The 18520-nt window shown below is 39.4% G+C and overlaps 1 protein-coding gene, 1 non-coding gene and 1 pseudogene across 2 annotated transcripts; 1 reads left to right on the top strand and 2 right to left on the bottom strand.

Annotated features, from left to right (window-relative positions):
- Positions 1-205: 205 nt before the first annotated feature.
- Positions 206-2067, top strand: LOC132363329 (serine/threonine-protein kinase PAK 1-like; annotated as a pseudogene).
- A 13118-nt stretch (positions 2068-15185) lies between these two features.
- LOC132363604 (large ribosomal subunit protein uL16-like) lies at positions 15186-15562 on the bottom strand. The gene has a single exon (XM_059919284.1). It carries the CDS (start codon positions 15550-15552, stop codon positions 15250-15252), a length of 303 nt encoding a protein of 100 aa, XP_059775267.1. The 5' UTR covers positions 15553-15562; the 3' UTR covers positions 15186-15249.
- Positions 15563-15609: 47 nt separating this feature from the next.
- On the bottom strand, positions 15610-15740 carry LOC132364203 (small nucleolar RNA SNORA70). The gene has a single exon (XR_009502750.1). It is a non-coding gene; the product is annotated as a small nucleolar RNA SNORA70 (small nucleolar RNA).
- Between the last annotated feature and the right edge of the window lie 2780 nt (positions 15741-18520).

The raw sequence follows: 18520 nt of genomic DNA, 5'->3' as shown, positions 1-18520 counted from the left end.
AACATAACAAGACACACCTGTATCTGCTCTCGTCAGAGGAAATTCCAAGGGTTTTAGGAGCTCTGTGCCAGAAACAGGACAAAGAACAAATACGTATTTCTTATTATAAATCACAATATCACAGACTGAAAGATCAAAGTGGCTTGGGCTGGGAAAAGAAAGCTGTAGTTGGTGAAGGACTTACACCTGGAGGATTGTCCCGGCGATGGGCCCAGTAACCGTCATTAGTAGTTACCGTGCAGGACGAGACAGTCCTCAGCAGATGCCAGGGCTGACGACTGAGGACACAGAGTCGCCGCACTACACTGGAGGAAGGAGAAGACCCAGAGCGGCCCAGTCCAATGGAACTATAATGCAAGCTACACATACAATTTACAGTTTTCGAGCGGCCACGTTAAAAAAGTTAAAAATAGGTGAAATTAATTTGAATAGTTAACATATTTATTTAACCCAATATAAGCCCAAATATTTTCATTTTAACTTGAAATCAATATAAAATATTAAGGAGATAGTTTATATATATGCTTTTGGGTACTACACCTTGGAAAGCCAGTACGTATTTTACATTTACCCCACAGCTCCATGTGGCCCATCCGCATTTCCAGTGCTCAGTAGCCACCCATGGCTAGTGACTATTGTATTGGATGGCACAGATCAAGAGCATAGGAGGTAGACTAAAGGCCCTTCTTCCCGCCATCATTAATCCATAGAAGCTTCCTTCTCTACTCAGCAACAATCTTGGCAAGGAAGAGGGGGGAGAGGAGACCCCTCTGGCTGTAAGAAATGTCTTTGATAGGAAGTTTAAATTATGGATTGATTAAGAGACTTTTAACTGGAGGTAACAGTTAATTTTTTTTTTTTTTTAAGCAAGAGAATTTTATTTCTCACAGTTCTAGAGGATGAGAAGTCCAAGATTAAGGCCCTGACAAATCCAGTGCCTGGTGTGAGCCCACTGCCTGGTTCATAAATGGCCATCTCTTTGCTGTGTCCTCACATGGTGAAAGGAGCAGGGAGCTCTCTGGGTCTCTTTTTTTTTTTTTTTTAATTGGGGTATAGTTGTTTTACAATGATGTTTCTACTGTACAGTGAAGTGTACAGCAGGCTCTTATTAGTTATCTATTTTATACATATTAGTGTATGTGTGTCAATCTCAGTCTCCCAATTCATCCCAACCCCCCCTCCCCCCACCCCCTGTTTCCCCCCTTGGTGTCCATACGTTTGTTCTCTCCATCTGTCTCTATTTCTGCCCTGCAAACCAGTTCATCTGTACCATTTTTCTAGATTCCACATATATGCGTTAATATACGATATTTGTTTTTCTCTTTCTGACTTACTTCACTCTGTATGACCCTCTCTAGGTCCATCCACATCTCTACAAATGACCCAATTTCGTTCCTTTTTATGGCCGAGTAATATTCTATTGTCCTCTGACAGACGTGGTAACAGAACCCTGCATGGATGAAGGCCAGATTGCAGCTGTGTGCCGTGAGTGCCTGCAGGCTTTGGAGTTTCTGCCTTCGAACCAAGTTATTCATAGAGACATCAAGAGTGACAACATCCTGTTGGGAATGGATGGCTCTGTCAAGCTAACTGATTTTGGATTCTGTGGCCAGATCACCCCAGAGCAGAGCAAACGGAGCACCATGGTGGGAACACCGTACTGGATGGCACCAGAGGTTGTGACATGGAAGGCCTATGGGCCTAAGGTTGACGTTGGTCCCTGGGCATCATGGCCATCGAAATGATTGAAGGGGAGCCCCCATACCTCAATGAAAGTCCTCTGAGAGCCTTGTACCTCATCGCCACCAATGGGACCCCGGAGCTTCAGAACCCAGAGAAGCTGTCAGCTATCTTCCAAGACTTTCTGAACCGCTGTCTTGAAATGGATGTGGAGAAGAGAGGTTCAGCTAAAGAGATGCTGCAGCATCAGTTCCTGAAGATTGCCAAGCCCCTCTCCAGCCTCACTCCACTGATTGCTGCAGCAAAGGAGGCAACCAAGAACAATCACTAAAACCACATCCCCCCAGCCTCTTTGTGCCAAGGCTTCTGTGAAATAAATGCTCATTTTGGAAAAAAAAGAGAAAAAAAAAAGAAGATGTGGTATATGTACCACATCTTCTTTATCCGTTCTTCTGTTGATGGACATTTAGGTTGCTTCCATAACCTGGCTGTTGTAAATAGTGCTGCAGTGAACATTGGAGTGCATGTGCCTTTTTGAATTATGGTTTTCTAATTTTATCTAGAGACTAAGTTTTTCTTCAATTATCAGTGGCAGTGGGGAACTCAAGGACAAGATGAGATTATTTGCAATAAAGAAATGTATAATCTGCTGTACATCTAAGTAGTATTGGGTACATTTCAACCCATATTACAAAAGTTTGGAGAATTGTTTTTACTGTCTGGGAACCTAGACCTTATTAAGCATATTGAAAAAGTAAGTCACTATTCATCTCACTGGATTTAGGCATGGTTCTACAGCAAGTAAGGCAGTATTGCTTGAACCCTTCAGATGCTTGTAACCTAAAGCCAAGACTACATAACACTGGTCATTAAAAGCAAGTCATGATCTTTGGGAATGGGGTTCCTTGGGGGACAGAAGTTGCATAACTAATATGATTTCAAACAGCACTAATGCAATGCTTTAGAAAAGCTCTTCTCTAAGCTGTTTTTACTACGGTGTTGTACCCACCAGGCTGGCTCTCTCTTCTCTGCCTTTACTTTCCATGTTCCCTGTCTAAAATACCTCTACCCTCCGTTCTGATACCTGATTCTATCCACACTTCACAAACCAATGTATGTTCTATCCTTGCCATGAATCATGCTGGGACTTGTTCAATTTAAATAAAATTTATTGTGTGGTTCACATTAAGTGGCTTAGCTCTTAATTATATACTCTTTTGTATTATTTTCTAGTTGTTTTCTTTGTGAATTTCTCATCTCACCAATGAATTCTTGATCTACTATGGGAAGAAACTTTTCTTTCTTTTATATATCTGATGCATTCAAAAAGTGCTGGGCTTGAGATTAATCCTCAAAATATACTTGTTGCTTGAATTGAATCAACTAAATAGTCTGTGATGATTCAATTTGAAAATTAAAGTAGCCAAATGTAGTCATACTCTCTTAGCATAGAGATGCATTTACAGAATGGGGAGTGCTAACTGCAAACAGATAATTATATGGAATTAATATTCTGGGCATTGCAGAGACAATTTTGATTCTATCTTCTTTGAGTATCCTGAGTTGAGAAAAGCTCCTGACTTATATTCTTCCAACCATTATTCATAAAACTGTTGATCATTTCTTCTTAGCTGCAGTGAGAAAAAAAAATGATCACCATCCGTAAATGGTTCTGCTATTTGTCATTTATTTCTTCCACTAGTTCCTAAAATGTGCTCTTCCTCCTCAAGTATTTTAATATCCAAATGAGTACAGCTCTGGTAGGTATATTTCTCCTGATGAGTCAATGGGATCACTTCCAGTACTACAATGTGCACATCTTTTATCAATGACAATGGGCTGAAACTATTCACCAGAATATGAAATAAAGGCTCACTCCCAATTTTTGGCTTCACTTTTCTTTTGGCCACACCACACAGCTTGCAAGATCTTAATTCCCCAACCAGGGATTGAACCCGGGCCAAGGCAGTGAAAGCACCAAGTCCTAACCACTGGACTGCCAGGGAATTCCTGTCTTCACTTTTACCATGCTCAAGAAAAGAAAGAGTTTGGCATGCCCACGCAAATGGAGGCAAAGTAAGTAGGGCATATGATGATGTATTACAATTGACTCATCAGGAGAAATATGCCTACCAAAGCAATATTCCATGTGTTTTACACACACACACACACACACACACACACACACACACAAACACATACACACACACACACATACACACACAAGTTTTAATATGAAATACTTCAGAGACAACAGTGCTATAATACATCAGTGCTACTCAAAGCAGTGCTCAAGGAAGTATGCGTCTAATACTCTGGGGAGTCGTTTAAGTCCTTCTGGCACATTGTAAGATAATAAAGATATCTAAATAAGTTTATAGCCTCAGTTCTGATTTTGGATGACTTCACAAAACCTTGAGTTTATCATTTGTTTTTAATCATAGCCCTTTAACATTTGTCAGGCACATGGCTTTTTCTCTTGTTTCATCTTGAGAATTTTGATGTTGATATTCTGTCATTTAAAATCATCTTTATGCTGTTAATTTTTGTGTGTGTGCTGAAATAATAATTCTTTGACCAGAAAGGCTTGTACACTTTAGATGGGGAATTCAGTTCAAAGGGAACTATGCTTGTTCAAAGAAATACTTTAGTAATTGTGATATCTATAGATCCATAGAGTTAGAACTTCTCAGAGGCTTCAAGGAGTTATTTCAAAGCTGAGTAATTTCTTTTAAATGTGTTTTTAAAAATATTTATTTCTTTATTTTGGCTGCGCTGGGTCTTAGTTGTGGCGTTCGGACTTCTTAGTTGCGGCATGCACGCGGGATCTAGTTCCCTGACCAAGGATCAAACCCGGGCCCCCTGCATTGGGAGCGTGGAGTCTTACTCACTGGACCACTAGAGAAGTCCCTAAAAGCTGAATAATTTCTTTATGTGGGTTCAACAATGGGGAATAATATGCGCTAGTAGATTAGGCAGGTAGATGGCAATGTTTTGGAGTGAAGAACTATATGCAAAAAAATATATAATAATGGATTATGTTAAAACTATTAACATAATAATTAATTATGTTATGCAGCTATTCATTTCACAATATCTGTTGAGGGTTTACTATGTGCCAGCACTTTCTTAAATGGTAGGTGAGCTGTGACGAGCAAGACAGACATTGTTGCTAGGGAATTACCTGGTGGTCCAGTGTTAGGACTCTGCGTTTCCACTGCAGGGGGCAGGGGTTGGATCCCTGGTCGGGGAACTAAGATCCCCACATGCTGCGTGGCAAAGCCAAAAAAAAAAAAAGACATTGTTCCTAAACTTGGGAGTTGAGAATTTAGCAGATACTAATATATTGATAATTGAATGGAGAAATGAAGTTCTTACTCTTATCTTAGGTGACCGGCAGTTTGCTGGTACATGCAATGTTCCTTAGAGTGCGGCAAATAAAACATCAATTTAGTTTCCTTTTTCAAATTCCATGTAAATGGAAATGAAGTTTGAGTCAGGTACATTACATCTCATAATATTACATCCCATAACATTTAGCTTCACAACAAAGGAAGCATAAAATCTCAAGTCCTTGGCTAGTTTAGGGGTTTAAAGTGCAGACTGATGGCTTGAAGGTTTGTTTAGATTCCTTTTCAGTCTAAATAATGTTTTATAAGACGCTTCTCTTTTTTTAAGCAGTCAAAATTAGGCTTGGGGAAAGTGCATACTCCTTTTCATATCTCATCCTTCACACATTTCTAGAAATATTAGATAAACTTTTAAGTACTGAGAAAACATGAGATTTTTTTTTTTAAGTCTTGATTCTTTGATACCCTCGGACAACTAAAATATTGACTAGGGTCAAATATGAGGTTGAGGGAGCATGTTATGTCCATACAGCAAATAGATAACAAGTATCTCTTAAGAGTGTTGCTAGTTTTATAATCTTCTTTATAGTCCAGATAAACTGTGGATATGACCTTCATTTGAATCTGAAGCATGTTGCAAGTCAGCACAGAGAACAAATGTAAACATTTAGAATTTTTTAAAGAAAAATTGCCACGTTTGCAAAAGTTATTGTTTTGAAGTTTTTTTGTTTTTAAATAATGCTCTATGTAGAATCAAATCTTTTTTTTTCTTTTTTTTTAAAAATTAATTAGTTAATTTATTTATTTTTGACTGCATTGGGTCTTCCTTGCTGCACTCGGGCATTCTTTAGTTGCGTCAAGTGGGGGCTACTCTTCGTCGCGGTGCGTGGGCTTCTCACTGCGGTGGCTTCTCTTGTTGCGGAGCAACACGCGGACTTCAGTAGTTGTGGCACGTGGGCTCAGTAGTTGTGGCTCGCGGGCTCTAGAGCGCAGGCTCAGTAGTTGTGGTGCACGGGCTTAGTTGCTCCGCAGCATGTGGGATCTTCCTGGACCAGGGCTCAAACATGTGTCCCCTGCATTGGCAGGCGGATTCTTAACCACTGCACCACCAGCGAAGCCCTTAGAATCAAATCTTGAAAAAAATAAAGAAGGCAAATGGAAGGAACATCAGTAAGGGTATAATAAAAAATAAATGAACATCAACTGTTTGTCCTTACCAAAGGCAAGTGGATCTGAGTCTAATAAGCAATGCTCTCCAGTCAATGAAAATGAAATGGCATAAATCACGACCTAGGTGTGGAAAGAAAACACAAAGGAGAATAAGGAGACTTTACAAGAAAGACCTCACTCTTTAATATATTTACCTTGTTTCTACTTTCTCCAAAGAGAACAACCAAGGAGTTTCTTCAGCATCTTAGAGCATGGCTGGCATGGGAAGCAGCAATCCCCATGTAGGCAGAACACAAGGAGGCTGTGGGGTTTCCTCAAATAACCTAAAGCAGAAGCCAACAGTGGTCATGTCCCTCCTCTCCCCTCTTTCTCTTCCCTCTTCCTCAATCCCTCTTTCCCAATTCTGTGGACAATAGAATTTTTAAAATTGAAATTTGATGGTATCCTTGACCTGTTTGAATTTCTTAATGGTTTGCGATTGCTCTTCTGATAAAATTTAAAATCCTACAAATTTCTGCATGATCTGGCACTCACCTCTCCAGCTTCATTTTCTACCTTTCTGTGCCTTCCCCACTGAGTTTCAAACTCAATGACCTGCTTGCTGTTTGTCAAATAAACCAAGCTCTGTGATCCTTCAGAGTATCACTGTTTCCGTCTGTGTGGGAAAATCTTCATTACCACCCCCAGCCCTCCCCAGGCTACCACTGCCAGCTACTTCCTCCTCAACCTTCAAGTCTCAGCTTTAGTGGCTCGCCAGCCTAGGTTAGACAACATATTATTATTATTATTATTATTTTAATTAATTTATTTATTTTTGGCTGCGTGGGGTCTTAGTTGCGGCACGCAGGATCATTCATTGAGGGGCACAGGCCCTTCATTGCGGCGCGCATGCTTCTCTCTAGTTGTGGTGCACAGGCTCCAGAGCGCATGGGCTCTGTAGTTGTGGTGCGTGGGCTTACTTGCCCCACAGCATGTGGGATCTTAATTCAAAGACCAGGGATCGAACTGTCGTCCCCTGCATTGCAAGACGGATTCTTAACCAATGGACCACAAGGGAAGTCCCTAGGCTACATATTATTACAGTATCCTATACTTTGCCTTTGCACATACTACTTGTATAAGTGAAACTACTCAAATCAATAGTAATTTTAATAGAAGCATGATGAATTATTTATTGCCTATCTTTTTTTTTTTTTTTTTTAATGTTTTGGCTGCACAGCACAGTATGTGGGATCTTAGTTCCCCAACCAGGGATTGAACCTGTGCCCCCTGCATTGGAAGCACAGAGTGTTAACCACTGGACCGCCAGGGAAGTCCCTATTGTCTCTTTCTCACTAGATTTTAAGCTCCATGAGGGCAGGGATTGTGCCTATCTTGTTTATTACTGAATTCTACATACCTGACACTGTGCCTGACTCAGAGTTGGTGCTTAATCAATATCTCTGAAATGAATGAGGCTCTGTTGTAGTTATGAGAGGGCTCAGTGGGAAACCTTGTCATTGATTGTTCACCTTGAACCAGGTGAACATGGTTTTTGCTTCATCTAAAAGTTCAAATCTAAATCACCTAAGAAAGTGAATAATGTAGATTTTACTGAATGCTTTCAGGGGAGCTGAAGAAGAGAATGACATCACATACCACACAGCAAAGTTTTACTGAACATTCCTATTAGACTTTTCTATTCTTCCCCTCAAAGTTCCTTTTTAGTGCGTTGTCTTCCCCGTTACCTTTCAAGAACCCTGTCCAGCTTTACAGACTCAGCTTTCACCACTCTGATTTCACCAAGCCAACAGAGATCTTTCTCTATTCCTTTTCTAATGTGGAACATTATAGCCTTCATCCTTCTATAAGCTTGCAAGAACTGACATAAATACCACAAACTGGGTGTTTTAAAGAACAGAAATTTATTGTCTCACAGTTCTAGAGGCTAGAACTCCAAGATCAAGGTATGGGTAGGACTGGTTCCTTCTCAGGGCTGTGATGGGGAATCTGTTCCATGGATCTCATTTCTGGTGGTTTGCTGGCTATCTTTGACATTCCTTGTCTTGTAGAAGCATTACCCTAATCTCAGCTTTCACCTTCACATGGCGTTCTCCCGGTGTGCATCTCCATCCAAATTTCCCTTTTTATGAGGACTCAAGTCATATTGAATTAGGGTCCACCCTAAATGGACTCATCTTAACTAATTACATTTGCAGTGACCCTATTTCCAAATAAGGTCACATTCTGAGCTATTGAGAGTAGAACTTCTACATATTAATTTTCAGAGGACACAATTCAACTCATAACAAGCCTCCTGCTCCTCATCCCTCTCTATAAGAAAAAACTCTTTTTTTGACTCTATCTTCCCTATAAAAGGGGTTGGAGGGAATTACAGGTGAGGGGAATTGTTTATAGTGAATATATTTTATCTGTCCAAAATAATTTCCTCTTACAAGTGACTGCAAAACTAAGAAATTAGTCAATCTTTTCTGTGGATTTATCTTCCAAAAATATAGATCAGGTGACATCATTCTCTTGCTCAAAGGCTGAGGGTAGACAATATCTTATCTCTCTTGGTGGCCACTGCATCTCTAGTACCTGGATCATGGCTAGTTACATATTAGGTACTTATAGATATTTGTTGAATGCAATTGAAAAACTTTAATGGCTGCTTTTCACTTGCAGAACAAAGACCAAATTCATCAGCCTAGCCCACAGCAATTTGACTGCAACTTATCTTTCTAGCTTATCCTACCATTCCACACCTTACAATTATATACCTTTAGCCATAAAAACCATTCTACAGGGCCTCTCTGAGTACACTCTTCACTTTCATGCCCATTCTTTAACTCAACCTTTTCCCTTTGCCTGGAATGTGTTTCTACCTTCTAGCTAGCCAGCCTTTAAGGCCCAGCTCAGACTGTCTCCACCTCTTCTGATGATAAGCCTTTTTCCTCTAGGTAGAATTGATCTCTTTTCAGATAGCCTCATAGTACTTTGTATTCTTTTCACAGTAGAACTCATGGTAGAATTATTTTGAATTGTGTCTATCTCCTAAGTAGATTAAAATTCTTATAGGATCAAGGATATGTCCTATTCATGTTGTTATCACTCACAAAGTCAGGCACACCTCTTTGTACTATGAGTATCACCCAGCACAATTTTAATTAGTGAGTTTTAAAATTAAATGCAATTGATTTTGGACTTCTTCCCCTAGGTTAGCTTTTTCTTTTTCTTTTTTTTTTTTTCCAGTACAAGGACTCCTTTGTAATCATACTTTTGGGATTTTTCTGAAAAACTGCATAATGACAAAAAAGCTACGATAAATTTAATAGTATTTTAAAATAAATTTGTGTTCTACTTACCACCAAAGCATCTACAGACATAGGGAAAAAATGGTTGTTCATCTGTTACCAGACATATTATAATGTTTGGTGCGTATGTGGATTTGTGAAAAGTCAGTGGCTTACAAATTGCAAACAGTTTTCTAGAAAATAAGGGCCCATTGCAGATTTTTGATTGGGTAATGACAAAGGAAACTTAAACCACATAAAAATGAGATTACTTTTTTTCAAAATATTCTGCCTTGCATTCATACCTTTATTCATTCAATGAATATTTGTTCAGTTCTAGTTATGTGCTAGACAACATCCTAGGTGTTGGCATACAAGAGGGACCAAGGTGGTGTCAGTGGAGGTGATGAGAAGTGGTTGGATACTGGACATATTGTGAAAGTAGAGCCAACAGGATTTACAGACAGATTAGATGTAGTGTGTATGAAAGAAAAGAGTCAAGGATGATTCCAAGGTTTCTGACTGGAGCAATTGGAAGAAAGGGGTTTGAGGATAGAGGGCAATCAGGATTTTTCTTTTGGACATATTAAATTTGAGATGATTATGAGTCAAGAGAAGATATCTTTAGACATATGCTAATGTGGGTACCTGTTCAACGAGGATAAACACAATTAGAGGTGTGCTAGAGCTGGTGCATACCAGCTCATGAGAGCTGATTGTAATATTTTCAGGAATTTTGTAAGCCAATTGTTAGACGTTAACAAGCTGTTATTCAAAATTAAGCTATGTAAGTATAGGTGTATTAGTTAAATTATAGCAGAACAAAAGTAATACATATTTTAAAACCCATCACTTCCTAATCATTTTACTATTATCTATAATGATGAGGTTAATTCTCTTGTATCTGTTCAGTAAAAATACTATAGAATGGTGCGTATCTCTCTTCCCAGCTCTGGGTTCAGTGGCATCACATTGGTAGCTTGAAACTGACTATGATACAATGATCAGCAAATGCCACCAAGCAGGGCTTTTTCTCCCTGGAAAACTTATTGTTAAATCACACTTCCCAGTACACCACTGAAAAATCCTCATGAAAGCAAATTGTCTCTTCACCCTCCTATATCCTTATGTCATCATCATCATCACATTTGTTCTTACCTTTTCTGCTATATAAGTGAAAACAAACAAATAAATCAAGAAGGTGAACAGTAAATAAAAGGTGAAGGAAAAATAAAGTGTTGATGAATAGCTAGCACAGGATACCCAAAACAAGAAAGGTCTTAAAAAATAGCCTAAGTTGTGGTACATCTATGTCTTTTAACACTTTATCTTCTTTTTTAAAAAAATGAGCCAGCTCTATACTGATATGGAACAATCTATATCTTATAAGATATAAAAAGTGGACAAAGCAAACTGCACAAAAAAATTTCAGTATGGCATCTTTTATGCAGAACAAAACAAAACAAAAATACAGGTATATGCTTGCTTATGCACTGAGTATTTCTGAAAAATATACAGGAAACTGGTACCATTCATTGCTTCAGAGGAGGGGAACTTGGTGACCAGGATATAGGGGTGGGAGAGAAACATTCTATTCCCTAGATATCTTTTTGTTCCCTTTGAATTTACTAACACGTGTATGCATTTCTTATTCGAATCAAACACACATGCCTTTTTTTAAAAAAAGTGCATAAGTGGTTTTAAGAACATGATGTACAAATAACCTTCAACCTAGGGTGGGTGGGAGGAGAAGCAAAGCTCTTCCACTTTAACTTTGTACCAATTTTGTCTCTTTTAAACCAATTGTATTTCTTTATAAATGGCATTAACATTTATAAGGAAATCTTCTGTGATATGCAGCTTCTAAATATAAAAGATTTTTGGTTAACAATTGTAACCTATAAACTTCAGGTTATGTTAATCTCCAGGCATGTTTAAGAAACTGTATGTGTTAGAATATTTGTTATACAAAATTACATTTATTCACTTAAAGTAATAAATACGTTTGTCTTAGTAATTTGAATTTATTTAACCTACTTGTGGTAATTAATACATTGACTATGACCTCACTGGTTTTTTTTTTTTTAATTCACGTTCTTTTATTTATTTATTTATTTATTTATGGCTGTGTTGGGTCTTCGTTTCTGTGCGAGGGCTTTCTCTAGTTGCGGCAAGTGGGGACCACTCTTCATCGCGGTGCGCGGGCCTCTCACCATCGCGGCCTCTCTTGTTGCGGAGCACAGGCTCCAGACGCGCAGGCTCAGCAATTGTGGCTCACGGGCCCAGTTGCTCCGTGGCATGTGGGATCCTCCCAGACCAGGGCTCGAACCCGTGTCCCCTGCATTGGCAGGCAGACTCTCAACCACTGCGCCACCAGGGAAGCCCTCACTGGTTTTATTATAATGATTCTTTCCATTATTTAAATAGGATAAGCTCCTTTGTTGATCCAAAAATGTAGCAGATTCTGAGTCTAGGCTTTTCTCCTCAGTTGAGCAAGGAAACAAAGCAGTGCTTACAGCAGACTCATTATCAAAAACACAATTGAAAAACTTGTGCTTTCAAACAGATTGGTGCCGTGGTCCTGGACACAAGTCTGAACAGAGGGTGGTGGGATAGATTGCTTTAGCCCTAAAACTGGAGTGTGCTGATATAACAAGTGAAGAGGACTCAGGAAACCTCTTTTGGTTTTCAGTGGAAGTTGCCTGTCTTTGCTGCTATTCCAATTTGAGTGTCAAACTGCTGTATTCACTGAATTATGTACCCTAAAAATGCACACATTCACGTGTATTGGGTAAGGATCCGAAGTTTAGAAGCAGTGCTAGCAAAAGCAGTGTTTTTCAATGAAATGAGGCAGATCAAACTGAGAAGCAGTCATATCAGGCTGTGCCAGAGAAACTCTTCTCTTCCTGAGTGTTTTCTTCCCCCCTTCTCCTATATGAATTCAGGATTGATCAACCAAAAATCAGGTCTGAATAGGAAGTCTTAGAAGACTCCTGTGTCTGTCAGGTTGAGGCAGGAAGAGAGAATCCATGCCCGGTCCCTGGCCTGAGAGTTTGATCAGAACCTTCACACAGGATAGGACTCCTATCAGTGGTGTTGCAGGGGTAAGGGAATAAGCAAGCAATGGCACCTAGACAAGTAAAAATAGGAAGACCTTACTTTCCTTAGAGAAGAACGAGAGCAAGAAATAGAGTTTCTGGACTCAAAGGGAACTGGAAATGTATAGATTGGGCCGCCCTGCTTCTCCTGGATGGTCATGGAGGGAAGCAGCAACTACCAGAGAGTTGGTGCTGAAACAGGGAGCAAGCAAGGAACCCTTACCCCACATCTCTTTCCTCCCATCCTCTGCTTTTTTCTCATTGACCTGGCCAGACCTAGAGGGAAACCAGCCCCCACGGGGGCATTCTGTAGGGCTCAGCCTTCGAGGACACAGAGCAGGGGAGAAGAGGATGGAGAATGGGTGGGAGTGGAAGTGCAAAAAGAATAATCAGCACACTTAGTGTTGCCTGCCTTAAAATCCTCCGGGCAAATTCCAAGATGGAGCAAAAAGTGGATGTGTTTCTTGTGACAGGTAAGCTGTTAGTAACCTTTGTCTGTCCAAACCCCAACTAGCTTTGGGTGATTATGGGAACCCTATATGAATTGAAGTAGAGTTTTAAGGGAAGATTCTCTCATTATATGTGCATATGCATCATTGCCTTAGTACGTTGTATATCATATTTTGAGATATATAATTAATATTCTAGATAAACAAGAAAGTGTTTGCATACATTCTCAAGTCCATCTCCCCAAAGGAATCGAATGATCAAATTAAAATCTTTAAAAAAAAAAAGCACACACCCAACTGTAACTAAAGAATAAGAATCTGAGTTAAGATTGGAGGATTTTACGAAGGATCAAGATCGTATAAAGGAGAAAAGACATAGTTAACTCTTTCCTTCTTTCACATTCTGAAAGGGAAAGCTGCAATTTTAAAACCGTAATTCGTGAAAAACAATTTAATTTAATTTAATTAAAGAAAACTAGCATTCAGATGGTAGAGTCTAATTTTCCACTGAATTTCTAAGTGGAAAATAAAGCATATTTATTTGCGGAGTGAAAATTTTTCTTAAGGAATAATTTGCTCTAATCAGAAAGAATGAGTGTGCATAAATATATTTGCCAAAAAAGTTGCAAGCTTTTCATTTCCAAGATGAAGTATAATAAGCAACACTAAAATATGACTACAGATTAAACTCTTGTATACTAATAATTCTCTTTTCTAGCATCACTTTACACCCAAAAGGGGAAAAAATTAACTTCTGTGCTGATAGAAATTGGCAGCACATCAATAAAAACATGTGATAACATAATTATTTGCCTTAAGACTGTTTGTGTTAGCAGCCAGGTGGAACCAAAATTATTCTCTCTTTGGGTAAAGTTTTTATATGAATTTATTAATTATTGTTCTTTTAATTTTATCTTAAATGTTTTCAGTGAAAAGTAGGATATGATAAGACTGGGATTTTTATCATTTACCAAGTCTAGAATTTTCTTAGTAATGTTAAAAGAAACTTGCATTGGTAAATTAAGTCTTTTTTTCCCATAGAATTCTGACTCCATTTCTCACCATCTCTATGGCAATAAAACTGGGATGAAAGTATGGAGTATTATTAATTCATGAAAAGATTTCTACTGAAGCTAAAATGACTAAATTTTCTAGAGTTATAATTTCAATACTTGGTTTATATTTACCACCATCAAAACTGATATTTAAGGGCATAGAAATCTAGAGTAAATATGAGTACACAACTAGAATGTGTTAAGATGTAATAATGTGTATCTTTTAAAATCAATTCTTGTAAAACTAAAACAATTTTATTTTATTTACTCTTTAATTTTATTTATTTAATTTATTTATTTTTGGTTGTGCCAGGTCTTAGTTGTGGCTCGTGGGCTCCTTAGTTGTGGCATGCATGTGGGATCTAGTTCCCTGACCAGGGATCGAACCCGAGTCCCCTGCATTGGGAGGCAGATTCTTCTTCTTTTTTTTCTTTTTTAAATAAATTTATTTATTTATTTATTTATTTATGGCTGCGTTGGGTCTTTGTTGCTGCGTGCAGGCTTTCTCTAGTTGCGGCGAGCGGGGGCTACTCTTTGTTGCAGTGTGCAGGCTTCTAATTGCGGTGGCTTCTCTTGTTGCAGAGCACAGGCTCTAGGCACACGGGCTTAGTTGCTCCGCGGCATGTGGGATCTTCCAGGACCAGGGCTCGAACCCTTGTCTCCTGCATTGGCAGGCGGATTCTTAGCCACTGCGCCACCAAGGAAGTCCCTGGGAGGCAGATTCTTAACCACTGCACCACCAGGCAAGTCCCTAAAACAATTTTAAAAGTAAGAAAAACTATGAAATTCTTCCATTTAAATTATCTTGGAAGTTATTTTTAAAAAACCCAGCTTCATTGAGATAAAATTCATATACCATACAATTCATTTATTTAAAGTGTACAATTCAGTGGTGTTTATATATTCAGAGTTTTGCAATCATCACCACAATCAATTTTAGCACATATTCATCCCTTCAAAAAAAAATCCTGTACCCACTAGCAGTCAGCCCCCCCCCCCCCCAATTTATGTCCCATTCCCCCAGTCCTGGACAACCACTAATCCTTCTGTCTCTATATAGTTATCTATTCTGGACATCTTGGCTAATTTTTTTTTTTTTTTTTTTTTTTACAGGGACAAGAATGTAGGGTTTATTGGTGGGCATGGGTAGGGAGGGGGCAGCGCCAAGGCTCTCACGAGTGCAGGGCCCGCCATTTGTCCAGGGGGCCACGATTAGGGATGTACTTGACCCCACAGCCATCTGGGATGAGCCGCTTTTCTGCCACCATGTTTTCAAATTCATCTGCGTTAAACTTAGTAAATCCCCACTTCTTGGAGATGTGGATCTTCTGGCGGCCAGGGAACTTGAACTTGGCCCTGCGGAGGGCCTCAATCACATGCTCCTTGTTCTGCAGCTTGGTGCAGATGGATATTATGACCTGGCCAATGTGGACCCTGGCCACTGTGCCCTGGGGCTTTCCAAAGGCACCACGCATACCTCTCTGGAGCCTAGACTGGGGACAGCATGCCAGTCGTTAATGTCCACTGGAAAGGGCTGTCTCCAAGGTCCCTTAGGGCAACCCATACAGGCAACAGGCTGCATGCACTACTGAGGAGGCTGCTGTCTGCAGCCTCTGTGCACCGGGCCCCCACGGGGAGAAGAGCACAGTCGGCTTAACTGTATCTTGGCTAATTCTTAAAGGTGCAATATTTCTCTGACAAATTCTGAATTTTATATTGATTTATTATATATAGACATAAATCTGTTTCTGTTTTCTTTCTAATTAATTATTGGAACTTTGTGTTAATTTAATACTGAGGTCATATATAAGATTTTTGAAAAAATTATAGTTGATTCCCAACTATAAATAAATGATACCTGTGGGGTTTTGTTGAGGTGTAATTCTGACCCATAAAATGGAAAGCACTTCAGGAGAATTTTAAACAGATTAAAAATCAGTAAATCAAATAAAACAACTTTCAAAATGTTGATTTAGTTTATATTCATTCCCTCTGCCCCTGGATATTGGTGAAGGGAAATGTGTATCTTGATCTGGTCCTTTTTCTTTTGTCACCTAGATCTCTGTCCCATGTCATCAGTGTTGGAGATTGGACATTCCCATATAAGGATCTTTGCTAATGTCAGAGAATTCTTAGTTTTCTACCAGTCTTTGCTTGAGGTTGAGTTCAGACTCCTCAGTCACATATTTCTAAGTATGAGCTCCTGCTCTGGTCCACTAGAGGCTGGAGAACAGAAAGCTTTCCCTTGCAAAACATTCTGCTAAATGCTGATTGCTGTTCATTATTTGGGAAATTGCTTCTCTGTCTGATGTTGTTGTTCTCTGTTCTATTTCTCTGCCCTCCCCATGTTCCTCTGAATTGTGTTGGTATAACGCAGAGTGTTTGGCAGCAGCCATTTTATTGGGTGGAGTATCTGACTGGTAGTAGATTGGGAACAGCTTCCTGGTTGTTGAGTGCTTCTGAGAAAATACTCTTGAACCTTGCTGATGTTGATGAATTCTATACTTTCCCTCTGGCTTCAGCCACTTGCAGTTCTACTTTTAACAACTTTATAACTATCTTTGTTTAGATTATCTCGTGATATTTACCTGTCATTGTGGCTGCCAAGATCTCTGGGACACTCCCTCTACTTTATACTTCTCTATGCTGAATTATACTTTCCCAATTTAAAATTTAACCCTGCATTTCCCAGCTTCCCTTGTTGGGGACTTAGTTTCACCAATCAGATTTATTCCTATAAGATTCTGGTTTGGAAGGAATCTGTGTGAGGAAACAAGCAGGGTGAGGGGCATCCCTTTGTTAGGGGCGGTAGGTAAAGGGGCAATTTCCTGATTGTAGAACAAAAGGTATGATCTGAAGCTCAATCAAATGTCAGGGCTGGTCATAGCAATCTTCAGTCACCAGCATTTGGATTGCAGTGAAAACCATGACAATCTGATGATATTGGAATATTGTGGAATACATAGAAGACGGTGCAGACTGAAAAGCAAGGGAGTGGAGGATGGAACTCTTGGCCAACCAAGGGCAGTCAGATCAGGTAGATGAGTGAAACAAACCAGGTGAAGGACAACAGGCGACATGGGAGGTGCAGTGAACTAGGGGGCATGTACCCATCTAAAGAAAGAGTTGCTGATGTCTGCTCTGCTCCTGGTGATTGTGCCTGTGTGGGATCACAGGCCCAGTGATATCTGGTTCTCAGATTTTTCAAGAGAAAGTAGAAATCCAGATTTTGGGGTGGGATTTCCTAATTTTAAAATATTGTTAACTAATTCAAAATTATTTTACAGGTGTGGGTGATCAAATAAAATATAAATTGGATACAGTCCATAGGTTGCCAGCTTTTGATCCTACTTTACTGGTGAGAAGAACACGACGCATAAGGAAGTCCCATAAGAATGGTGCGATAACGGGTGGGGGAAATTAAAAAACTAGGGGAATTGAGAAGAGCAGAGTCCGGTTGATAATGTACAAACCAAAGAGTGATTCATTAGGTAAGGATGGAGTCATCCATTGTGTCCATTGTACTGGGAGTTTGGAAGTCATTGATAATGTTTGCCAAACATCTTTAGATGAAGAATAGGAGGAAAGACCACATTGAAGAAGGTTGAGGAATGAGGGAGAGGTGAGCTAGTGGAGATAGAATGGAGATTACGCCACAGGTTGTGTCTAGAGGAAAACACAAGAAGGCTTTTTTTTTTTTAAAGGGCTAGCCAAGGCTGAAGCATTTGTGTGTGTGTGTGTGTGTGTGTGTGTGTGTGTGTATTGAATTAGGCAAACTTTACTAATTATTTCAATTTTTCTATCCTTATTTAAAAACATTTTTATGAAACATATTTATAGGCTCAGGTTAATAAAACCACCATAGAGGGAAAAATTTTAAATGATGGAGGGAAAGCTCTGTTCATAGAGTGAATTTCTGGAAGAGATGGGAGGGGGTGTGGTGGAAAACAGAGAAATGAAAATGAGATTCTTTGAGGTTGGAGGGAAGGTTGTTACAAATTGTATGGAATAGGGCAAACTTATGGCAGTGGAGGAAGCTGACATAATTCTTTCCTGATGGCAGCAATTATCTAGTTGAGTAGGTGAGATAAAGTTCACTGAAAGTGAGGAGAGTAGGAGTGGTTTGGAAGTGCTGGAGAGGGAAATGGGAAAAGACAGATGTATAAAATGTTGCTCTTAAAGAACCCAACTGAGATTAGATTCCGTACTTGTGTAAGGTCACGCAGTGGTACTTTTTGAGGATTTCATCTTTGCTCAGCAGCATAGGTATAGCTGTAGAGAAGGTGGATTTCACGGATCCATAGTTAGGATTTTGGCCAGAGAGTGTGGGGAAATGGACAGGAATTCATAGAACCGAGGTTCTAGTGAGAGAATCATTGAGGTGATTGAGGTAGGAAAAGATATGAGGCCAGGAGGAATAGAATGTCAAAAAATTGTGAGAGA

This window comes from Balaenoptera ricei, chromosome 3 (genome assembly GCF_028023285.1).
Source record: "Balaenoptera ricei isolate mBalRic1 chromosome 3, mBalRic1.hap2, whole genome shotgun sequence".
Classification (NCBI taxonomy): Eukaryota; Metazoa; Chordata; class Mammalia; order Artiodactyla; family Balaenopteridae; genus Balaenoptera; species Balaenoptera ricei.
Note: the sequence above shows the minus strand (reverse complement) of the source record. Positions and strands in the feature narration are given on the sequence as shown.